Source organism: Sesamum indicum, linkage group LG1 (assembly GCF_000512975.1).
Source record: "Sesamum indicum cultivar Zhongzhi No. 13 linkage group LG1, S_indicum_v1.0, whole genome shotgun sequence".
NCBI lineage: Eukaryota > Viridiplantae > Streptophyta > Magnoliopsida > Lamiales > Pedaliaceae > Sesamum > Sesamum indicum.
In genome coordinates this window covers 10,754,781-10,780,706 of record NC_026145.1, presented here as the reverse complement: position 1 = coordinate 10,780,706, position 25,926 = coordinate 10,754,781, and the positions used below count along the sequence as shown (strand labels likewise).

General features: G+C 34.3%; 2 protein-coding genes across 5 annotated transcripts; both read right to left on the bottom strand.

Annotated features, from left to right (window-relative positions):
• Window positions 1,312-5,097, bottom strand: LOC105162369 (uncharacterized protein At1g04910-like). Its single transcript, XM_011080373.2, has 8 exons — window positions 4,202-5,097; window positions 3,582-3,649; window positions 3,383-3,471; window positions 3,097-3,262; window positions 2,718-3,007; window positions 2,434-2,638; window positions 2,183-2,340; window positions 1,312-1,947 (listed from the first exon to the last, which is right to left on the bottom strand). Exons 1-8 carry the CDS (start codon window positions 4,536-4,538, stop codon window positions 1,689-1,691), a joined length of 1,572 nt encoding a protein of 523 aa, XP_011078675.1. The 5' UTR covers window positions 4,539-5,097; the 3' UTR covers window positions 1,312-1,688.
• On the bottom strand, window positions 11,796-24,684 carry LOC105162365. 4 transcript variants are annotated; one of them, XM_020697494.1, is made up of 6 exons: window positions 24,179-24,682; window positions 22,832-22,932; window positions 19,252-19,349; window positions 15,765-15,973; window positions 13,884-13,925; window positions 11,796-12,230 (listed from the first exon to the last, which is right to left on the bottom strand). In XM_020697494.1, the coding sequence occupies exons 1-5, from the start codon at window positions 24,540-24,542 to the stop codon at window positions 13,888-13,890; spliced, it is 810 nt and encodes a 269-aa protein (XP_020553153.1). In that variant the 5' UTR covers window positions 24,543-24,682; the 3' UTR covers window positions 11,796-12,230; window positions 13,884-13,887. The 4 variants fall into 4 exon arrangements, 3 of the variants coding, with proteins under 3 accessions (XP_020553153.1, XP_011078670.1, XP_020553157.1); XM_011080368.2 differs by having other exon boundaries at window positions 11,796-12,205; window positions 24,179-24,681; XR_002287948.1 differs by lacking the exons at window positions 11,796-12,230; window positions 13,884-13,925 and having other exon boundaries at window positions 15,956-15,973; window positions 22,783-22,932; window positions 24,179-24,684.

Here is a 25,926-nt window from a genome sequence, read left to right as displayed (position 1 = left end):
AATGGAGCATATGTTGCTTAGAAGTGAAGAACAACTACATAATTAATTCCTTTTCTAATCTAACTCTTCCTCTTTCCTTTTTTTTTTTCCTTAAATACCTTATAATTAGACCTACTTTGGTGTATTTCTTAAGCAACCCTTTCTTTTTTTAAATATATATATTCCTCGGATCGTATCTTTTTTCACAATATAAATGCACAAAAAACCCAAAAAGAAAAAAGGAAAATGATTTTGTACATGACCTCGAGGCTAAGCTTCTTGGATCATACAAACCACTTTATTTTATTTTATTTTTACACAAAAAGTCATGCAAAAAACATTTATTTTCTTGGGATCTCCTTCTCTTCTTGGATTCCTCATCCTAAATCAAATTATAAGAAATTTACATTTAGTTTATCATGGAGACCTTAATCACAATATTTCAAGGTAATATATCCAATCGTTCTACTATATGATCATATACCGTGTAAGATTTTCATCGTTTTATGACAGGTTAATTGTATTTAAGCCTCTGTAATATATGTATATATTTTATAGGGTTTTTGAGATGTTTAGAAGAATGATTCCTTGCAAGTTGTAAATGAAAGCCAGTTTGTTTAATTAGGAAATAGAAAATAGAGCTAAATTATAGTAATAATTGAGCCCTTTTTTGATTTATTGGCTGGAATTTTGCTGTTAATTTTCTTAATTGTTCCTAACAAAAGATGCTTATTGAACATTATACTAAAGACTTGGGGGGTTTAGATGGTGTGTCTTATTTACCAAATCAAGTATATTTTATGAAATCCATCAATTATTACCCAACCCCACAATATTTTAGTAGGAAAAAGAATATAAATTTATATGGCATGATTTTGCACTTATGCTTCTTGTGTGTGTGTGTGACGATGTTGAACCTTAATATAAAAATGATCACAATTGACCTTTGACATTCTTCATTGCTGCTGTTCATTTCTCAGAGAAATAATTGACCAATAATCACTTCATCGCCATGATTTTATATTGCATTAGACACTCCAACCACCAGCTGTTCTGGAAACAAATCAAACCAGAAACATGCTTCAAGGAATATATCAACGAATCAAATGATGGTAGCAACATTCTTTTCACACTCAATAACTTAAGAATTCCAGGTAAGAAGAAAAATATATTACAATAAAGAACATTATTTGAAGCTAGGAAATTCTGAATCAGTTCAATCAAATGATCAAATTGCAAAAAAATGAGTGGATTTTACATTATAAACAAACACGTCAAGTATCAATATTTTTCATTGGGCAAACACAGGAACAACCTGATGAGCAATAGATGTCAATCCCCCTTCAAAAATGGTAATGATAGAACAGAAAGATAAGGCAAAAGTGATGAGTGAAAGCTTAAGCTACTGCAAATCGATAGTTGCAGTAAAAAGAAATCTATATTTGTATCTCTATGTGTACAGCGCGCGGACAGGTCTATATAAACCCTTAAAACGGCAGGGTAGATTCTATACATTAATTGAATTATTAACTCGAGATAAAAAGAACAATTAATACAGCTGCTTTTCTCCATACCTCTTTCGACTTTGTTCAAGTTGCACCTCCTGAAAACAAAATCCACCTTTTCACTGTGGCCGTCTTGAGGAATACTGAGTCTATATCCATCACAGAAATGCATGGATCTCTAGCCAAATACTCAACGGGTAAGGTTCAAATGCTATCTAGTAGTAGTCGTTCGTCTTCGTTTAGTGGCTGCAAACACTCCCAGGGGTTTGCGTAAAAGTAATCCTCTTCTTTAGGTCTGTCTGGAATCACCAGCCGTTTGGACGGATTCCCCATGCGTAAAGCATGGGCGTCTTTAACAGCAGCAGAGAACTCATCCCAAGTCAGAGACCCAAAATTGTACTTGTCTATTAAATCAACTAGCATCCTTCTGTCCAGTAAAATTGTTTTCTTGTACCCAAGATATCTGAAATCAAGACATGAGAGAAAAGTTTCAGGGAGAAGAAGCATATGATTGCAATTCAAAACTGGCCCTGTGCTTTTGCTTGTCATAAATGGCTGAAGGATGACAATGTACATATGTATATACGTAAGTTTAGTAAAACGATCCGAAATCCTCTTTCTCCTCATATTTTCGTGGCTTGTTTTAAGTACCAAATAACCTAATGTATTCGGGAGCCAAAAAACCTATTCAATAGTACCTGCGGTGTCCTTCAACAACTTTAGCCATGTTTCCATCATATGTGGGAACAAAGATATCACTCTCCAGTGAAACGAGATAATCCAGAGCTGCCATCTGAGATGAGTGATTTTGGAAGAACCGAAGATCAGAAGGCTCCAGCAACGTCTCCTTCCTTACCTGTTGTACCATAGCCAGCCAGGAGAATTAATAGACATCAAACAGATAACGTAAAGGAAAACTGAAGCTTTGGCTGCTAGTTTATCTACTCACCAAATTTGGATAAAATGATGTAAGACTGGACAGTCTTCTTTCTCCACCATATATTTCTCCAGCAGCTATGTAAATCTGGATATTGGGATCAATGTCCAGTGCCCGCAATGTGAGTGCAGTTTCCTCAGGTGTTAAAGGACATAGACCTTCTTTCCTTTTCATATCAGAATCAATGATCTTCTCTTTCCACCACGGGTAGGCATATCTTATAAAGATATTTGAGAAGTTAGCTAAAGAATAAACAGTAGGTCCAGTGCTACCGAATTACAGAGACAAGAGCTTACCTCATTCTTGTTAATTCTTCCACCTCCTCTGTATTGCAGCCCTGAGTGCAGCCAGAAAAAGCCAACATGTCCATTTCATATCTCAGATGGAGTACTATGAAAGGCCCATTTTGCCTTAATATTTTAATAACCTTCCTACCCAATTCTTCAATCTGAGGAGTAAATTTTAGAGCACTAAAGTTTACTCGGCAACGGAGCCTCTGAAGCTCCATTGGCTGATCATTATTGGCAAGCCGAGCATCTGTTCTGTTCAAATGGACAACTTTATATTTCTGAATCAGAGGAAGAATCTGCATGCAACAAGGATGAAATATGACTAAACTTGTAATATGTAAGTACTGAAAGCAAATGAAAGCAACAGCAGTAGAATTCCGTTTACTTGATTGTGATAGTAAGAGATATCCGACCAACTAACAGGCGGCATTGTGTAGAACATCCCCATCTCTACCCTCCTCTTGACCCTTGGAGGTAACTCCTTCAGTATCCGGACTTCATCTCTTAAGGACGTAATAAAATGATCAACATCAAATATGTCTTGGAACTCACTGCAAACACTTAAACAATTCCATTTTAGGCTGGGCAAACATCTCCTTGCAATTCATGAATGAAGCATCATTTTTTAGGTTCATTGGTTTGATTTATGTGTGTCAGCAGGGGGAACAGACCTAGGATCATTCCAAAAAGACGTCTTGTCAAGTTCAGGAACTACCAACGTAACATTTAGGTATCTGGCAATTGCAACCATGTCACATATCTGCAGCCAAAAGACAAGGTTAGAGAATTGTTTGGAATCGTAGACAAACAAAGAGGCCAAATATGTTTATATAATGCAATGTGCCATCTACTCTAGGAAAAACAACATACCGCAGCCCGCATTTGATTAAGCCCTCCATTGCACGAAACCATCAGGTAACCATTGTTCTTGTACACCCCTATTGAAGACATAGGTTCAAATCACAGGTCAAGACCATATTTCTTGGCAGCAAAAAGTATGTCAGAAACAAAACTTAACACAAGACACCACATAATAGCACTATGAAAGCACTCAAGAACCACATCAAGACTACATGATCAGAAAAGAGATGGTAAAAGCATCTACAAGCGTCTATCTCTATCAAATCCAGTTTGGAAAACAACAGCTACTAATAACAGCACGATGCAGAGAGATTCCGATGAACAATAAATCATCAACCAGAAAAAATTAATTAATCTAATAGTTCTTCATTCTGAAAATTAATGACTGACCTTATTTTAGAATCAAAACACTCCACTGATTCTTGCAGAGAGAACAGTCTTTTCAAGAAAATTAAATGCAACAAATGAACCACACACACTAACCACAGTTGGTAATTCTAGATTCGCCATCAAATTCCAAAAAACCAAACAGTCAACTGAAATAATAGGATCAACAAGTTCCCTCTTATCTTTATAGATACAAAATGAAACTCATATGGATTAAAGCATAGACAAGACTCAAAACTCACTCTTGGGTGGAAGAACTCTAGCTGGGAGTTCAGGGGACGAATGAACATCCAAGGCAACGGCGGCAGAAGCGGCGGATTCCTGAGAAAAGCAAGAGGGCCAACCCTTCAACACCCGAGGACCCCAAGTTTCACTCAATGCCGTCAACTGAACTAAGCAAGTCCACAGCAAAACCGACGTAGTAGCCCTAATCATCCAAAGCTTCATTCTTGACCGCGAAACCATCCCACTATTCCTTAGCTTCTCCAATCTGTCCCCCGCAAATGCCGCTGTTTTCAGCCCCATTATTCCCCACCTTCTCCTCCTATTAGTCTCTTCACAACCCTTTATTTTGCACATGCCCACAAACCCATAAACTCCCTCACCTACAGCAGACTGCTCGGACGACGTCGCCCTGGAGTGATGATGTGATCCCAAAATTTGATCTCTCTAAATGGATATGTTGAGGGATTAACAGAAACGCGCAACGGCTAGGAACAGAAACAAAATTGCAAATCTAAACGTAGAAATATACAAGAAAATTGACTGGTACAAGCCAAGATTCTTTCCCAGAATGGAAACCCAATAAAGCCGGTTATATTACAGGCACATTACCCACGAGCAACACAAAAATGGGGATCGATCAAGATCGATCCCAGTCCCAGAAAAAGGTTTTTCGCCGGAGAAATGAAAATGGGTCCCAGAAAACAACGAGTGGCAGAGATCCGGCAGATATCTCGGCAAGATTATATGACCCGCCGGCGGCAAGCTTCCCAGAGAGAGAAGAATGGCAGAGGAGAGAGAGAGCGCGTCGGTTGGAGAGGAAAAGGGATATGTAGGAGTGCGTGTTATGTGTGTGGTGCAGAATACGCACAAATCGAAAAGAGAAATGTTGTCCCTTGAGTTATTCAATGTATGTATATATGTATATGATTATGATGAATGTGATTGAAACTCTCTTCTCTGCTTACTCCCCACTTGTTATCCCATGCCCTCACCTCCACCATATTGCACTACTCCTTCACCATTTCTATCTTCTTCTTTTTTTAATTTGCATAATTTTATATTATAAAATATTTCGAATTCTTCCACTCTAATCTTTTTATATAAATTCTTTTTCCAATCAAAATCCACTTAAATGTAGTATTTAGTGATATATAAATATTTTTCATCAATAATTACATAAATACGTGTAAGCTCAAAGACTAAAATAAAAATAAAAGTCATTTAAGGTATATCGATAAGCATATTCTTTATAGCTGAACTTGGTAAAATAATTAATATAAGTAGTTTTCAATATATATTAAATAAGTTTTTTGAAAAATAAAAAAGTATCATCAACATCTATATTTATTGGGCAAAAATAATTATACATTGAAAAGTCAACATTTTGTGGTAATAAGACATTGTTGACCCCACAACAATAAAAGCCAATTAAATGTTATTTAATTCTTAATTAAGGGATAAAACGATGTAATAGAAGATAAAGTCAATTATTATTGTTAATAAGATATTACAACACACAAATTGACCATCATATAATCTTCATCATATCACATTAATTATCAATTTGTCGTGTGATTGATTCACACTTCAAAACAAACAACTATTTATCTATTTATTATATCGATTATAATTATATTATAAATCTTAATATTGACAATGATGTAAATCAATATATTACTATTATCATCTAATAATATTTATAATTCATCAGCAACTACTATTATAATAAACAAACAACTAATGTTAAAGTAAATTAATATTTACACATAACTGAAAAAAAATATTCGTAACGATTAAAATGTTCGATTAGACTGAATCCGTTATGATTACCCAATCAAGGGAACTTAAGCACTACAAAATGTTTACTTCATCAAAACTTTTTGAGCCATTGCCCGATCTGAACAATGTAATCTCACTAATATACTGACAGACTGAATTGACCGCTACTATTTTACAATAAAGTTTGAATTTGTAGTGTTTAAATGAGTACATAATCACCTGATCATCATATGATATACACATAAAATTTGAATTTATGATCGGATAATAATGAGGCCCTAATTTTGATGACCGACAAACAAATTGGGAATTGAATGGTGATTGTGGGTGTGAGAAGTATGGGGTGGTGGTGCAGGGGATAATTGCCCTTTGCCAACTAGAGTTGAGGTGAAGGGAACGGGAAAGAAGGAAATAGAGGCCAATTATGGCAGCCAGCTAAAATGGCCTTCGGATGGGGCCCGCCGGAATTAAGGTAGACGTGGCGTGTCGAAGATCCAACAGCTGTGGGCTGACACGTGGCGACATGAGATGACAGTACAACAACCTCCGTATCGCCGATTTATACGGATTCCGATCTAATTATATGTCTGTCCCTCACACTATGCCGACAAATTCTCGTGATATTTTCCCCTAAATTACGAAATCAATTTTTGCTTTATTTTTATTTAACACATATTTATATAATAAAAAACTGAGATAATATTTATAAAAGAGCTTTTTTTTTGTTTGTCTAGAATCTCAGGTTTTTGTAAACTTTTTGTGTAAAAAAAATAATAATTTATTTTCTAAAATTTTGTAAGCTTTATGTGTAAAAAAAAAAATAAGTTTCTAAAATATATTTTTTTTGACTGACGTAATTTTATCGTGACAGACAATCATTGATATTTTTTTCGTACTTAATAATTTTATTATAAAATATAAAATATAATCTACAAAACCCATAAAAAAATATAAAATCAAATATATTGTGGATATATTAAGAAATTCGATGTGGTTTTTAAATTATCTTATTTTTGTGAAGACTCCGACCAAGCGAAATATCATTGTCCAACTCCAAATTCATTAACCAACTTTTTAGCAATTAATTGTTAAAAACCAATTTGATATACTCACATTCATTAAGTGATTTCTTTCTTTCCTTTTTTTTTTTTTTCCCACTTAGTATGCAATATAATGGAATTTAGGAAAACGCCTCAGTTTGTCTCTTTTTCCTAATTTGTTATTGATACTTTTCGGGGAAATTTCCTAAATATTCCCTTTAAAATACTAAATTTTATTTTTGGATTAATATAATAAAAAACATAAGTTTTTTTAGAATTATTAGCTGATATCTCCTAAGATTATTGGAACGGACCCACATACAAAACACTCAGTCCAATTGGTTACAAGCCCAGCTGACCCATCACAGACTTACCTCATACTTTATTGAATTATCAGGCCCAAGAAACAAGCTCATTCCAGTCAGACACGTCGTATAACTTGCCAATATACTAAAACATGCCATCTTAAAAAATCTTCATATAACTCCTAAATATGACTTGATAAAATAGTCATAATTATTTCAATATTTATTCAAATCACAATTGATCAGGAATAAGGTTGGGATGGGGGAGTTTAAAATGAAAAGAAAATTGGAAGTAGTAAATTAGTTGAAAGGGACGATAAATTGGAGAGAAGACGAAAAGTTGCGAGTAATTCAGAGGGTCGGTATTGTGGCCGTACCGTCAAATTGTCGGTGGGGTGATCAGAAGCGCGAACGGCGTCCATATGTGTCGTTTTGTACGTCATTTGATTTCCATCTTTTTCTTTTTCTCAAATTACGTTATTTCCTTTTCTCTTTGGTTTTTAAGATTTTGCATATCTTGACAAAAATATTGGACCCCCAAAATTAACTTTTAATTAAGGGATGCAAAAGAAAAAGAATAAAAGGTTTATTGCAGTTTAAGAAATAAAATAAGGTAAATTCTATTACAATTGCATGTGACTAATGTAAAATTGAAAAAGAATGATCAATCACATAACAAATATATTATATTTATTATATAATTAGTTGGATCAAAATAAACCTAATTCAAATAAGAATTATCCCATAATTTCTTAAGTTGAGGAGGCCGGGGTACCCTTTATTTTTCAGGAAATATTTTACCTATTATTAACTTTATAAGGGGATATGTTGCAATCAACATCAAAATAAACTCGACCTCAAATTATTTTTCTTTAGGGTAACTACTAAAAGAATTAATTTTCATGCTTTTGACTTTGTTAAGTAATTGGTTACTATGAATATTTTTCATTAAAACAAATTGTATTTATTAAAATCTATCTGTAATTACGTATTATTGAATTTTGTTCATAATTTATTAATACTTTTATTTAACAAATATATAACAATACCAAATTATTTGTAAAGTATTTAGATAAATTGATGTATATTTTTTTCACTTTTATTAATTACGATAGACTAAAGTAATATTAGATATATAATAAAAATATTGTGAAGTCATATATTCAGGAACTCATAGGTTCTACTTGACTGTGTTCACAACTGAAGCGGCAATGGAAGGAGATACAATGGAATACGCGAATAGGTATTAGAAGTGGGACAAGGAATGATATATGGGTTGAAGTAGAGTATGAGAGTGAGGTTGCAGGAATGGAGTCTAGACATGCAAAAGGTGTTGAGGACTAAGACCAAGGAAATTCATTTGAGCACTTTGGTATTCAATCCAAATTGAAGTGGATGCAGCTGCTACTGCATTCTTTCAAGATGCTCTGTCTCAACACCTTAATCTTTATATTACTGATCATGGCATAATGTAGTATGGGGTGTCGGAGTATGTGGAAGACGCCAGACTAAGTGTTGATTAATGAAGCATGGCTTGAACGATGCCCTGATGTGGAGTATTTATGCACCATGCACTTCTCACCATCGCCCCTACCTCCTTAAACCGAGCTATCCGGTTCAACCAAGGAATGGTATGTTTTGCTTTGAAAACTTTTGACTAAGGACCCTTAGTTTGTTCGAGAGGTTGCTAGGACCTAGACATCCGAATTTTTGGGTGCACATGTACTCAGTTGTCGCCAAACTGAAACACCTTAAATATATCCTACGATCCGTGAGAAGGAAGAAAAGAGACCTGGCCTAGAATGTTCAGAATTCTAACCAATTTTTGGGACAGGGGCAACAGTTGCTACAGTTATATCCTCATAAAGTGATGTTGAAAATTATTATCAATCGAATGAAAGACTGTCTTCACAAGATTACTCATGAGAGTCAAAAAGCATTCGTCCCAGGCAGGAAAATTAGTGCTAACATATTTTTAGCATAAAAGCCACTTCATGGTTATAATGGAGTCAAATTACCACCATGATGCACTATCAAGGTGGATTCAGAAAAGCTTATGGCGCACTGTGGAACGGGATTGGTTTTCATAAAACGTTGGTCCAATAGATTAAAGAATGCATTTGTGATGAATATGGAGCTGCTAGACGCATGCCTCAAAATTTAGATTTGGAAGGCAGCTGATTACCAATTTCATTGCAACTGTTTATGATCACACTCCCTGGTGATGTTTTATTTATTGTGTATATGTTCCTTTCCGAAACAGCTACAACAACTAATGGGCTTTCTAGTTGGCACACTTCAACGTGTTACTTCCAAACCCACAAAATGACATAGTAATCTGCCTTGGGATAAAATATGTTGTCGTTTGCAGGATCAACTAATACATCTGGGCTATCTACTTAATTGAGCTTCTGTTTTGTTTTCGCGGAAAGGAGTGATAAGAGTGATTGAGAAAAAACTATGCATGTTTTCTCATGCAAGGGGAATAATGAAAGTGGGGTAGCTAAGGTTGCATGGGACATTGTTGGTACAACAAAGGAGTACGGTGACGATGAATAAATCCCTTATGTGCTGACAGGAATTAATTGGCTCGCAGACATCGTCTATGTCGGCTCAATGGGTTAAACAATATGGGCTATGTGGTAAATTTGTGTGGAAGGTGAATAAATATACACAGGGGTTCATGGGGTTGGAAACAAATTAAATCTTTTCAATGGTTAAGTCAGCAAGAGCTTAGTAAACCCACACGAAGGTTTCCCCTAATATTTGTAGATGGCTAACATGACCGATGGACCCATGTTTTAGGATGATATCTTGAATAGTTTTGGGGATCAACAACTAAAAAAAACGGGTGGTAGGATCGGTCCAAATTGGTTAGGTCGGGTCGTACAATATGCCGATTTTGTTCATGTTACGTTATTTTCTTGTTCTTGAGCGGCATACGTATTTTATTCCGGATTTTTATCATTATAACCCTGAAATTAACCTAATTAGTTAAGAAAATATAAATAAAAATATTAAATCATTTGAACTTGACTCAATTAAAACCGATTCAAAGTTAACTCATATAATAATAATATAATAAAAAAAATATTAAGATACATAAACAATTCAAATTAAAACATATTGTTCGATTTGACTTTATTCTTTTAAATACTTGTCAAAGAGAGTGAGCTACTAGTAAAAAATTTTGAGTAATTATTGTTAAATGTGGAAAGAGAGAGATAGATGTATAAACTATAAAGAGAAGATGGAGGCGACGTGCTAATCACGCAAAGGGCATATTTGTCTTGGTCAACCCGCGACCCGCAACCTATATTAACAGTTTGAGTAATTGGATTTCGGATCTCTAGCCTGTGTCTGTTGATTATACTTGGAGTTTTACCCTATTCACATCCATCTATGCTCCTTTAACAATTAAAGAGGAAGAATTCTAAGGGTTTTTTTTTTTTTTTTAAATGAGAGTGATGAACTACTATTTATTAAATAAATTAATCATAATTATCAATATATAGAAAAACCAATCAATTTATCAAGGGATAATTACACTGCCCTCTTTGATATTTGATCTAATCACATGTAAAAAAAAATTAAATCTAGTACCCATGGCGTTTGTTTCTGTCTAATAAATAAATATCTTAATTAGTCAAAATTCACTGAATTTGTTGATGTTAGCACAAACATTGAATGAGAACTCATATTTTGACTTATTACTGACTTATTGTAAGTCAAACAATCTTTTCTGACCAAATTATCCTTATAGGTTGAAGATATGCCTCTCGCATGCATTAGCATGTGAAGATGCATAAAGATAGTTTAGTGAGAAAAGATTTATTTAACCTGTAATAAACCAATAATAAATCAATTGAGATAAACATGATTTTTCATTCACTTTTTTTTGTTAATATCAGCAAATTCGGTGAACTCTGACTAACGAATGAATCTATTTGTTAGACAGAAACAACGTGATGGATATTTAATGTAATTTCCTAAACCACAACAAATCTAATTACAACAATCCTCATGGAGGGTGGTATAATTATCCTACACAAGAAATATTGTAATGCCAGAAAACTGCATAAGCCAAAGGCCCGTCTCTGTGGTCAAAACTAACAGAATAAATGAAAACGAAGATGAGATCTGACTTAAAGCACTTTGATAATAGCTTTACCAACACCACCCTCAGATGCTAGAAGAAGAAAAAAAATGTGTTGTATCAACATCATTTCCTGTTCTAAGAATTGTATGGATAAAATTTGTCATGTAGCTTGCGATATTTAAGCTGCAAAGGTTAACTTCATGATGAATTCTTGATCACTGTAACAATTACCTGTGCGTCATAGCATCTAATATACCCGGCAAATGAACAGATAAAGATGTTCTAGTTTCACACATCTAATATACCTGGCAAATGAACACATAAAGATGTTCTAGTTTCACCCAGTGCACATGGTTTAATGCATAAACGAAAGAGAGCAATAATTGGGAAATGTGCCCATATAACAGCAGAACATAGAAACTATAACGTTTTAACATTCAGTAAGTGATTGTTCATAATTTGATATAGAAGGAAAATGAAAGAATCTGAAACAAGAATATTTTACATTAAAACCCCAAGCTAACCGCAGTCATGCTCCAAACACCCCTTAGACGAAGAAAAGGTCATTAAGGGAAGACAATGAGAGAAAATATAGAAATAAAAACAACTGAATGAATTTAATAGAAACAAGAGATTATAGGATTTACTATTTCTAATAATTTTGCAGCAGACGAGTTCTGACCTCGCATCAAATCAATATCCATCCTAAAGGAAACTTTACCTCCAATCTCAGTTCAGCATGCATCAATTCATCTCTTGTTATTCTCTTTTCATGCTGGGCTGAGGCCACTGGTTAAACTGATAGCAACCACCAAAGGAATAACTGAGATGGTGTTAACCTAACTTGAAAACCCAAAAACTCAGAAGAGAATAAATTGTGTGCATTATATGGAGAAAGTTACGTCCTTGTATAGAAAAAAGGTGCATCTATACTTCAACAAAGAGTGAGCTATTTGTGGGTTATATACCAGTTCCATGAATAATAGCATAAAATTCTAAATATGGATTAAAACTTCTCCAAAGAAGCAAACAAGTCAACTGCAAACTTTCTGAATATCTAAGACCAAGGTCAAAGAAGCAGCTACATTGTCATTTTAAATTTTCTTAGATTTTAAGAGTTTGCTTGAGTTGTTGAATTAGTTGCTTAGTCCCACTTACACGACGGCAACTGCAATTGTACATATTCAAGAGTTAATTTTTTCCCAGGTTATATGTTCTTACTGGGTATCCTCTTCTGTTAAGTTCAATTCAATTACCTGAGATTCATGACTTCACAACATTTCTACTATTTTCGAAATTACAGTTATCCTTTTTTAGCACAGGGCTGACATAGTTACAAAGGACATGATATGACAAAAAGACAAAAGAAGAATATAGGACATGACATGGCTAGAACAGGTTTCCACGCGTAATTATCATTCATTTAGAAAGTTATTGTAGAATCTTGTAACAAATAAAAAATATAGTAGCATAGTAACATAAGAAAACAGATAAAAATGACAAAATGTAATGTATTTTGGATATATTTAAATTGTATTATCAAAATATAACATAGAATAAAATTGAATAATGATTTATAGAATCCTGTTACAATTCAACAATATATTAGTGTAGTAACATAAGAATACACATAATAAATAAAGACATTATCTGCATATTGAATGTATATAAAAATGCATTATTAAAGGGTAACAAATATAACTCAACATATAATATATAACGAATTATTTGAATTCAGGAACTCTATTGAAAAAAACATACTAGATAATCAGATTTAAAACATCTAGACAAATTGTATGGACTTAACGAGATAACCTTTTCTGTTTATCTGTAATGTGGAATTACTGATTTATTATGATAACAAAACTTGCAGATGATGATGGTGATGAATTACTCTAAATTAATACCCAAAATAAGCCAATGAAAAACACAGTGACCAATTAAAAGAAACATGAGAATCATATAGCTCAAAGTCGCCATTGGAATCATTTTTTGTTACCAATCATAGATCATAAACCAAACAAATTTTTGTAAACTTATTAAACTCTGTAACTGTTGTAAACATATTAGTTAATTGTCAAGGCATTCCTTTCCAAAACTGTCATTCAAAAATATCTAGTTCTCTTGGTCTTTTGTTGAATACTCAAGCAAACATATCTAAATCCAACGAATTCTCCAAAATCCTACCAAGGCAAAGAAAAGATACCATTCAAAATCTGTCTTTTCTTGCTTACTGGTCGCAGTCAAATCCAGTCACTTATTGCTCCAGTTAGTAAAAACCACATCCCTTACATAATTGTATATTTCACAAAAAGGAATTTCTAGTGTCACATTATGTCTCATGGGAGTGAATGATTTCAAACTTCAAAACTTCGTGTTTAATTGATATGGAAATTCTTGGCCTGGAGTACAGTCATAGTAATAGCAAGTACAAAAGAGAGAACAACAGCTGATGAGATACAACTACTACACTTACCGAGCTATAGCAAATCATCTTCAAAGCCAAGATCACCATCATCTGAGAAACCAAAAAGATATTAACATACTAAAACAAATGGATTTTATATCCAAGTTCGAAAACTAAGCCAGGACATTCTTTTCCTTGTAAGGGATAATTGATATTACACCAAGAGAGGGTACATTCAAATTGTCAACAATACAATAAAACCTTATGAAACTGCTAACTCTTTAAGTTCTGGTGACCAAAGCCTTGACTTATCACTACATCTTGTTAACTGAACGCACTCTGGAATATTTGTGCTGTGTTTGTCTAATAGTTTCAAAAAGTGAAGAACAGGATTTCATATCCAAACATGAAAATCGTGAAGTGTTTCATTACTCTAATAACCAGAGACCTACTTGACATTTCTTTATCGGGATAATCACATTTAGACTCCCTAAAGATAGTCAAATTATGCAAACCAACCTGATGTTGGTATAATTACAATATCATCCATAGAACTATAGTTTGCTACTGCTAGCATCCCTTCTGACATTTATTGGTCTGAGAAATGCTCATATCATCCCACGACGGTGTATTTGATATTATTATACGAGTCAAAGGGTCTAAATGCAATACTTTCGTAAATTTGAAATTCCTGTTAAATTTATTTAGTAATTCAACACATATATACATTATTTATTTTACTAATTTTTAAGTTTCAGAAGAAATTCAAACAAAATTATACTTTTTAACCTTTACAATTTTCAAGTTAAACTTTTTCATATTAAAAAGAAATTATTACTAAATTATATTTCAATTTAATTTAGTAGTTTTCTTACTGTCCTTTCTTTTGTAAAATAAACTTTAATCTAACTAGAACTAAATAAAGTATAATTTAAAATATATTTTTATTGTATTAAATAATTAATTATTAATTTCCCCCTTTTTTCCCATTTCCTATTATTTTTTTCCCTTTGTCTTCTTCCTCCTTGATATGTTCGCGTTCTTCTCTTCAACCCACCCATCATCCTCCCTCCTCTCTCCAGTCTCCAACACCACCCCCTGCCCGCACTAGTCCCCCACTTCCAACTCCCGCCTCCCCAAGTTGTATGTGTGTGCTTCTGGGTATGCATGTCAGGTGGGGTGTTTTTGTTTGCAGATGTGTGTTTGTGTTTACATGTGTGTCTTGTATTGGTGTGTCTCCTTACGAGAAATAGAGATGAGGAAAACCTTTGCAATTTGATTTTACATAAAAAAAGGTAAACAATCATGTTATTTTTGCACATCTCTTTTGGGGGGTTGTCACCAGTGGGGCAGTAAAGTTTTTCTACACTTCTGGCTACTCTTTTTATTGACACCGAGTCAATGTAATTATTAAAAATACAGGATGATTTGTATAATTTGACTATTATTCATGGTATGAATTTAATTGTTCTTTCCTTATTTCCACATGAATCAAAGAAACATACGAAGCTTGCTTCTCAAATACTACATTTCTGTCAGATATGTATTTGAAGATTGATGCAAAAACATAGCAAGTAGAAAACAGATTCATGTTTTCCAATTTTAATATTGTGAAAACAGAAATTAATAATGAAAAAAAAACGAGCCTAAACTAAAGGACCTCTGACTTGGCGATTCTAATTTAAATTGTTGATGAAAACAATTCTTGGATGGTTTTTCATGTCAACCTTTCATGCATATAAGAAGAATTGTCGGTCAAATAAAAAAATAACAGAGTTAACAGCTGACAAAGGCTATTGGAAAGATTAAATGTGGAGAAGAAAGACGAACTCGAAAAACATAGGAAGAGAATCCTTTTAGATATCTGAAAAGGAATTAAAGCAGATAAAAGCCACTAAATCAAGTTAGTTTGTGATTTACATAGACTAGTTAACAGTGCCTATAATGTACCTGGATCTTCATCAGCATCATCGAGGTCTCCAAGGAGAAATACATCCAAATCCTGCTCAGAAGCTGCTGACTTCGCATTATTGGTTCTTGGTTTTGAAATCTCATCTGCTCTTTCAGATCTTACAGCTGGTGAAATTTCCTTCACCTCAGAGTCTTTTACCATTTCAGGTGCCTTGGACTTGACATTTTCCATGTACAGTTTTTCATATCTGTAACACACAGACAAATTAGATTACTCAAACAAAGACCCATTCATCCGATCGACATAAAGAGCACAGACAAGCACAGACACACACACACACGCCAACGAAGAAAGCTAAAGTAGTTTATAGTGTTCTCAGTTATAGCATCCCAAGCTTTATGACATTAACATGCTGCCACTATCATGATCGCACACATTAGTTACAAAATGCTTACAATGGCATAGGAGAGAGAAAATACAGTTTCACCTAAAAAGCAGACTCAACACCTTCCAGCTTCGAATATTTTTTCTAACTTATGAATACATACCTAGCGACGATGCTGAAATGCCTCAGTAAAACTTGATAACTCGCTTTACAATAAAAAAGGATAAAGTAGCAGAATTCAGCAGAAAATCCAATCAAGGCGCATCAAAAACAAAAAAGAGGACCAAAACGAAGAGAAGGAATGCTCAGCACATAAAAGTAGGAAAGTTGTGCTTTTTCACATATGACATCAAGATTAAATTTCACTAGGAAAAAGGGAGAGGACAAGAAGTCCTCAAAACACATGAATAAGTTACATGAGAATCGCACGCCATCTTCTGTGCAAGTCTCCAAAGGACCCTTAGACATACCTAATGCCTGCATCAAAGAGAAGCAAGGTGCATAACTCTACCTAATGCCACTATTACTCATGTGATAGTTCCTAAGTAACACCAAGTCATATAAAAAGCAGTTGATTTCCACAATATATTAGTCTCTTTGCTTAGTCAAACACTACAAACTGAACCAAAGAGAAAAGTGTATGCAATTTGGTTTTGCACCTCTATATACTCCAGCATTGGCTTTGGTTTTTCTATTGCCGACTGATTAACTGAACCATACCACAAAGCGTTCATTACACATTCTTTCGTGTTATATGCCGCTTTTTCTTACACCAAAATCCAAATATGAACTATCTATAGGCTTCTATTTTTATTAATAGGTAGGTCCCAAAGATAAGTCTCGGCAAGTCCAAGATATGTGTTTCCAAGATGAAATTGAGGCATATAAATAGAAGTGTCATGTGGGATTTAGTGTGATTACAATCAACATTAGTCTAGACCGACAGCATTGGAGGTGGACGAATTATAGTAATATAGGCGGAAGACCAGAATGTGTCCATCAAAAAGTGCTGTGAAGCTAAACTATTCCAGCTATACGATACTAGCCGTGTTCACAACATCGGACAAATGTATAAACCAAAATTTTCAAAGGTCATATGGAATACTCAGTAACTCAAAACTGAACTAGATAATAGCAATTTCCAGTAAAAATACCAAACTAATTTCTAATGCTGATTTCAGTTTCATGTGAGTGAGGTTTGAGTGCAGCGAATAAGTTTTAGGATCTGTTTTACCAATACACAACCCTTCAGCAGGTATAGGCAAATGTCAAAACAAGAAGCCTACTCAATCATAGGCCTCATGTTTGCAGAATATGACTGTAACAACTCTGTTCATGCAAGTATATCAATTCTTTTATCAAGATGTTAGAAAAAGTTGTTTCCGGAAAGCAGAAAAGTTTTCAGATTTCATAACTACATAAGTACCATTGCATGGACAAGGTTCAGAGATAAGATTCCAACCAACAAGAAGATGACAATATGGAAGTTGGTAAAGGTTGGAAATTTAGTCCATCTTAACCAGAACCAAAAGCTGTAGCTGAGTAGTTCAACAAATTTTACATGGACCATTCTTGAAGAGGTGATTGGCAAACAAACTTGAAAATTACAGGAGTTCTTTTGTCCATGCAGGAAACATAGCTTAGAGTTTTCACAATGAGAGCAGATCCCATGTGTGGTGCTTTATAGCACCAAGAATAAACCTCTGGTAAAATTAGCTCCGGTGAGTTTTTCCTAGTAATTTGATTTCCTAACCAAGAACCATGCTAGTTGTGCTTCAAAGACAGAAACAAATAGAAAGAGAATTTTAGCTGCCTATTATTCATATCAAGAAACATAAGTCAGTACATTACAAGGTAAATTTAACTAATTGACCAACTCTCCTGGCTCAGTCAACTATGGTTTGTCATTCAAGCTAAAATTTCTTGAGGTTAATTCATACCATGCATGAGACAGATATCTATAGTAGAAGATAGAACTTCACATATGAAGAAAAGTATGATGGGTTCTTGAAGCAAGTACAACAATGACTCAAGTTAAAAAGTGAAAGATTTGATTGGTCTCGTTACTCATCTGCGAAAACCAAACAAGCTCCATTTTTTCCCAAGTTGCCACCCTTGGTTTATTATGCATTATTGTTACCATGCAATCCCAATTTGCCTCCCTTGTTTCACTATCCATTATGATTTCCATGCAAACAGTTAGGAAATTATCCGTACAAGACCATACTCCTGAAAATAAAAATTTAACTCTACATTACCGAATAATATGAAGATTTTGATCTCTATTAAATTGAAAGGATGGTTCCCTAGTCTTTGTCAACAATATGATCACACATAGGTATGATGAGCTTGAGATGTGATTTCAAGTTGTACAACTGATTCACACTTGCTATTGGCATGGGAAAGAAGATCACCTCAATTTTTTATGTAACATCTGAAACAAGATGACACTGTAGGAAAAGTTAGAAATATCTAGCAAACAGCTGGAAATGGCCAAGAGAAATCAGTTTAGAGTGAAATAAGAAGGTAAAGGATGATTGGCATAATCTCACCACAAACTTTTATGTAACATCTGAAACAAGAAGACACTGTAGGAAAAGTTAGAAATATCCAGCAAATAGATGGAAATTGCTAAGCAAATCAGTTTAGAGTGATTAAGAAGGTAAAGGATGATTGCAAACTCTAAGTTTCACTTTCACAAAGATCTTCCAAGCTACTCTCAAGAAATTGTTTCATCAGTGTCTTTTATGGTCTCCTAAGTATAAAATTGGCATCAATGAGGTCAACTAATCCATCAAAAGTATAATCTATAACCATATTGAGGTCCATGTTGCAATAAGCTTAAGCAAGAAACAGCGCTGATCTTTCACCTATGAATGTCAAAACAGAATGAGAAGCAGGGATTTCAGCAGTACAAAATCAGTCATGCATTTAGGATATAGTCTAGCTTCTTCATTCAGGATCTACGTTTGGACATTCTCAAAATTCTAACATCAGATCTACAGTGGTAGAATTATATAGCATGATATAAAGAAGCAAATCGAAAGTTAACATGAAGAGTATGAATGGAAACACACTAGAAAATTTCTTCATCAAAGAAATTAAAATTACAAAACCACACAGGGGGGCAAGTAACTTACGGTGCCACATAACTATTAACAAGAAGGAAATAGATCCTCCAGAACTTCCTTTCTTTCATCACTCGTGGGCATAGCTGATACCTTAGCTTTGAGATTTCCTGGAAAGAACAGAAGTAATATGGTTGATGCTACAAGCAACTTAATTCATTTCAAATTCACTTATACTAAATAATACTAAAACTGATAAGATTTTCCTGCATGCTCTCACTCTCCTCTCTTGCATTTATCTTCGTGATGTGCGGCAGATCTTCCCAAATATGTGAACCACACCATCATCAACACAATAAGTTTGATACTATTATGAATCATTAATCGTTCATAGAGGATTATGTTATATAACACTAAATGTTACAGACTTGGCTTTATGACTTATTAATAGGCTGAACCTGACATGGATCAATTTTCTAAGAAGGAAAACATATCGATGTTATTTCAGTTATACCCTAAAGTCACTTCTTTTCAGCCACCCATCCTCACAACTCTCGACTTATCTCTCTTCTCTTCCCACATCCAATCACCCTCCTTGATATGGTTTTCTAGATTGATTAGCTCCATTCAGTTGTTGACACATGTCTTGTGTGAACATCCCTTTTTCTTTTTTTTACCGTATTCTTCACTCCAACATAAGATAATTTTGGAATGAAAGTTGAAATCCTAAAGAGGACCTCCTGCATCTTCATCTCAGCACCAAAGGTCTTGATGCTTCATCCATGATTTCCAGTTAAGCACCATGGCCATCTTTGACAGTGTTACCAGCATTCTTCATTCCAACTGACAATTTAAGATCCAACATGAAGAAACAAAAATCTCTACTCATCTCTCATACTCCTCCACCCATTTCCTCCTTCCTCCATTTGTTCAAGTCAAATCCCATTCTATCTTCAGCCTTGTTTGTCTGGAAATTGAGGAAGAGTGAAAGGTTATATCGGCTACAACAGAGAAAATGAAGACCCATGGGACAGAAATGAATGACTCAGAGATGGTCCTTTTCCAGAATATCAATTTCGCATTTCCAATATACTTTGACAACTGTAAGAGACCCATGGTCAGAGGGAGATAAAATTTTAGAAAGAGTAAATAATAAACCAAAAGGCAAAACAAAAAGGAAAAGAAAATGCTGATACAAGACATACGTCAGCATTTACGGTTTTGGTTGCACCAAAATGGGTGGTTTCGGACGAACCTCTCAAGGTATATTTTGAAAAAGGATCACAATGAGCAGAACATTGCTGGCATTTCATAGCACCACAGACACAGTACCCAAAATTGACAAAATCACCGAGGAATAGTCCAATAAAAATTGCCATGATATGCCATAACAAAGGCTCAAAGAAAAGCAATGTTGGAGGGGTTATACCTTTGGAAAAAACAGTCCCTTTTCACATCATTTTATAGTCCAAACTCCAGCCTCTAATGTTCCCTATTATAGTCCTCCAGTTATAAAGCATATTTTTCCAAATATTTCTCAGATGAGGACAGCTTTGTATCTCTGCAGAACCCTGCAACTTCTAGAAGGTCCTTAGGATTAGGTTTGCCATGTCAGGTGATTATTATAGCCTGATAAGTAACTTAATTAATTTCCATAAAGACTATAGAATCCCCTAGGGAGTAGGGACAGAAAGTGCCGAACTGGAGATGAGATAGAGCTAAAGCTTTGGAGCTTTCTTTTATTGTGAGATGCAATAAAATCCTCGGGTGATTCCATGAGATCCATCTCTGTTGCATATATTTTCAGCATGTTTAACAATTACCCAAAATTCAGAAGTAGCTTATACCAATTCCCAGCAGCTTGAAGAATCATCAGTTTCTACTATTCTAATCATTTTTTTACGAACCAGACCTTCCATCATTCATGGACTCATGAACTGTTCTTGGTCCAGTTCACCAGAATATCACAACAGCCAGAAATTCGATCACCAAGTTTCTGTCCATCCAAACTCAGAAAAGGAAGAATAGCCCCAAGCTTGTCCTACGTCACTAAACCAATACTGTAATTAATACCATACAGAAATATCATCACCGTTACTGGTTCTGCAAGTGCTGCAGTCATATCTATACCCATGACCAACTCCACTCATATATTTTGAATTAGATAAACCCCACCAGTTCAAACTACCAGTCCACCACTCCTAAAAGACCAACTTCAATCTGCTCCGTTCTGTGGTACGTGAGTACGAGGTTCAGAAGCCATTCTTGCAGATGAGTTGGTTTGATTCATATCTATTACCATCAGAAGTTAGGAACATCATGGCACATAATGTTGGTGAGATATGGAGCAGGTTGGGAGTCTCCATTGTTGGGAGGCATATTGGTAGTCTTTTACAGTATAGGTAGAAATCATGAGTGTCCAATAGTTTTCAAGTAATCGTAGAAGCTAAACACATGTTTAGCTTGGGCAGTTTGCTATTAGTTTTGACAATCTGAAAAGGAGAATTTAGCAATTCAGGAGTATCTTGAACTAAATTCCAACCTCCGAAAACTTGAGAGCATTTGATGTTGAAATGCAGGAACAGTAAGACACTAGAAAAAAATTGTCATCTGAAAGAGGGTGTACCAAAAGGGGAGAGTCTTATAGCCCTTTTGTGAAGGTTAGGAAACATCAATATATATTGGGCTAAGATCATATACTAATCAGTGAACCACAAGAGAAACATTCAAACTTGAATATTAGAAATGCCAGAATACCATTGCATTAAAATGTGTTACAGCTGCCAATCATAAACACAAGGATCTTAACCTCATGAAGAGTAGATCCATGCAGAAATTGAACCACCAAAATGAAGCCCATCTAATATTATTCTCCCTGCATTGGATTCATTAAGTTTGTTAAGATTCATTATCAAATAGGTTGCTTGCTGATGTCACTATTTAGGAAGTCCTAATCTTTAACAGCTATAAGGAAACTGCAATCTTAAAGAATATCCCAAACAAGTTTTAGCACCAGCTTGAAGAATATATTTAATGCTCCCACTGCCTAGAATTGAATATCCTAGTTTGAAATGACAAAGAGTTTTAGGTAAGAGTTGAACAAGATAATTTATCTGGTTTACTCTTCAAATGGGGACAACTCTGGGAAGGAAATTGTTATTTTAGGGATTAAAACACTACAATTGAAATTACAAAAAGGAAAAAAGAGCTTTCACCCCAAAAAGCGGGAACATCCATGCTTTGTTATTGTTTGGAGTTATTTCCAAACTGGGAGTTCTCCTTTGCTTAGATGGTATTTTGGTAGGTGGACCAGGGAATATGCAGAGAATGAAAATGTATTTGAACGATTTGTTGGAACCTTTTGGTGGTAGTATGAAACCAAACTCTTCTCATTAAGGAAACGATGGAAGCTTAAATCTATCTATATATATACACAAACACACATGAATATATATTATGTACCGAAATGATTAGTTTCTGGAGGGATTTTTGGGAAACTAAAATTACATTCCTACAGGCAAATGAATTCTTGTCTCATGGAGAAAAAAATGTTTGAGGAGGATAACTTCAAGCAAATTCTAGTTTCCAGGAATTTTTATTTACCTTTGCACTAGCCAAAACAGGTTGTGATCACGAGCATGAAAAATCTAACCTTCACTGTCAAGAGGACAAGCTTGGCATGCCTTTCTTGCCATTCTGTGAGATCCTGTCGAACATTCGAAACCGTAGGAACATCAGACACCTCTGAGACATCTGCATCAGAATTGCTGGTCGATATAAGTATTTGCCCTAGATGTTGAAATGCATGGATAACTGAAGATAGCTTTGTGCTGAGGCATTCGAGCTTCAAAGTGAATAATAATTCTAATAATATTATCGCAAATAAGAATCCAAAAACAAATTTTCTAACTGTAAGATACAATGACTTCCCAAAGAAGCAATAAATGCCCTGAAAAATTCTTTCCTTTTACAAATTGTTTGGATGGAACTCTAACATCACTCAAGCAGCAGAACAGAACATGCAACACAATGCAAAAGAGATTAGGACTAATGAAGACACTCGTTTGCCTAAAAAATTTTACTTCCATTCCAGAATTATATAAAGAAGTGTATACCCAAACTACAAGGTGAAGGTGCCAATGTAGATATTCCACACTGCAATTCCATCCAGAATGAAAGAAAAGAAACTTGTATCATCATTTCCTTTATCTAATTTCTGAATGTAGGTATGCATTCCTTTCCTAAGACCCATCAACGTAAACAGAAGATGTGAAACTGGAAAGACCAATCTATTCACAGAATACCACGAAGTCCATAATTCAATGATAATCTTATTGTATATCTTTTATCACTGATTTCCAAAGAATTGTCAATTGAGTATTGCAACAAAGGATAAGTGTACCAATTTCACCTAATAAATCCCAAAATTTTGTAAAAATTGCAACAAATATTGTGATAGGGACCAGTTCCATGACAAATTAAATGGCTAGCTAATAGAAGAAGGGATAAAGTGAGCATTTTCGTAACTCTTTCAGTTTCTGAGTGATGCTATGTTCGCATTACACCGTGCTTTAGACATTTTTGTTTCATCTATTCAGTTAGATTGAATTCCATGGTTCAAACAGAAAATGCAGAGAAGACGCACAGAACATCATTCGAACTTGTGGAATTCACGTGACACTAATCCTTGGCAATTAACAGTGACTTCAAATACATGCACAATGATTCACAGAGCCACTAAAGTTAGTCAACTAGTTTATAGAGTCTTGCATTGCATCAGTTCGTTCACCGCAGCCATATTCATCAAACAATTCACTCAAAAATCAGTGAAGTATAGCACAATCCTTCAACCGGAAATACCTTTATCATATTAACTAGTAAGAACACATAATAAAATGCTCTTTCCATTGTATCATATTTGAAAACAGCAAACCACATTTTACCAACAAAGACAACAATTCAATCCAAAATCAGCCATCAGTAAATTAGAGCCATATACCTTCAAGCGGGAAATCCCGGAAAGTATCCGTCGTAATCCCTGTGACAAACTCCCTCAACTCCTCCGTAACACCGAACGTTTCCAGATCATCAGCCTCATTGCCGCCCTTCTGGGCGGAGTCGACGAGATTAGTCAGCACCAAGGCTGGCGGCGGAATCTGGGCCGTGATCTGATCGGCGCGCTTCAAGGCCTCGGCAGCGAATTCCTTAGACATCTTCGAGGCCTCAGCGGCCAACTCCTTGGACCGCTTCGACGCCTCCGACACGACATCGGAGATGTTGGCCGAACTGAGCCCCTGAGTCAGCTCCTGCGACTTCTTGGCCGCTTCCTCCGCGAAAGTCCGAGCTCTCTGCCAGAAATCCATGGCGACACAGCTTCAATGATCAAAAATGGCGAAACTTTAGGAGGGAATTCAAGGAAAATTTGCTGCTGGAGATTACATTACAATTTCTCTATGCCCGATTATTTGTCAATGTGATTGGGACTTCCATTGGATACTATTTCTTCAAAGAATTTTAAAACGTTCCTTTCAAAGCACAGTTTCTATATTCAAAAAACTCACATAATTTTTTTAATTTAAAATATAATACTTTAACTGCATCATTTATTTGTTTTTTTCTTTTCTTAAGCAAACATAATTATCTATATGACTAGATCTATATCTATACTAATATTAAAAAAAAAAAAATCATACTCACAAATGTTGGTTGATGACGCCGTTGCACTAACTTTTATAAAATTAAAAATGTCCTTCAACTAATAACGTATTGAATTGTGTATTTTGCTCTTATTTATAAAATATTCTAAAATGTACAAAATTATTTATTATATGCATGTAAGGACGACATAATACAACGACTAGTTATTACAAAACAAAACTTTTTATAATACCAACTTTTGAATACCGGATTTATCTTTTATTTCATTTATTTTCCTTTGAAATGTTTTAGTCAAATTAGTAATTATAATATTTTTTAATAATTTCATAATTATATTTTTTTTTCTCTTAACTACTCACAAATCCATATTTCTCTCTCACCTTACTTCTCCATAATTATTATCATTTATAATTATAATTTGTTCTTTCCATAAATTTTCTTTTTCTTATCATTTCACACCAATATTATTTTTATATGCTCACGAGAACTGCGTGCGTTGATATCTAATTTATTTGTAATAAAAACATGAAAATTGTATTTTTCATCATGTAACGGAAGATTAGTACAAATTAATTTGAACAATTATGTTTGATCCTATGATTGAATATTGTTAAATATGTATTTTGAATGTAAATACAATTTCTTGTATTGTTTAGCCTTTTCTACTGGTCATTTTTTGTTTAAATTAAATTAAATATACACCTTTTATAAAAAAAGGTATAATTTATAATTTTTAATCACATTATAATTAAAACTATCCCCTCTTTTGGTTCGTGTAATAAGTTAAGCATGATGGGATTTAATGGGGTATGAAATAGGATGATAACTAATTTCATCATTCATTATATAGTGTTTGGTTTGACGTACAGTATATTATCATATCCTGTGTGATAATATAGTATAATGTTTAGTTGAAGATATTACAAAATATGATTAAATGTAAAAAGGATTATCAAGTGTATCATTTTCTAAGCTATTTTTTTTTTTTAAATATTGTAGCTTTTTAATAGTTACAAAAAAATAAAAAATCTCTTAATACTTATTAAAATATAATTTTTAAAATAATAGTTCTCGTGGGATATTCCAGTT

Coding starts and splice junctions, on each gene's coding strand:
- LOC105162369 (XM_011080373.2), bottom strand. CDS start 4,538: ATGTGCAAAATAAAGGGTTGTGAAGAGACTAATAGGAGGAGAAGGTGG. Junction 3,263..3,382: donor TCTTTTTGGAATGATCCTAG/GTCTGTTCCCCC, acceptor AAGTGTTTGCAG/TGAGTTCCAAGACATATTTG. Junction 3,008..3,096: donor TCTCTTACTATCACAATCAA/GTAAACGGAATT, acceptor TGTTGCATGCAG/ATTCTTCCTCTGATTCAGAA.
- LOC105162365 (XM_020697494.1), bottom strand. CDS start 24,542: ATGGATTTCTGGCAGAGAGCTCGGACTTTCGCGGAGGAAGCGGCCAAG. Junction 19,350..22,831: donor TTGTCCTCTTGACAGTGAAG/GTTAGATTTTTC, acceptor TGTTCTTTCCAG/GAAATCTCAAAGCTAAGGTA. Junction 13,926..15,764: donor TGATGCTGATGAAGATCCAG/GTACATTATAGG, acceptor TTGGTTTCTCAG/ATGATGGTGATCTTGGCTTT.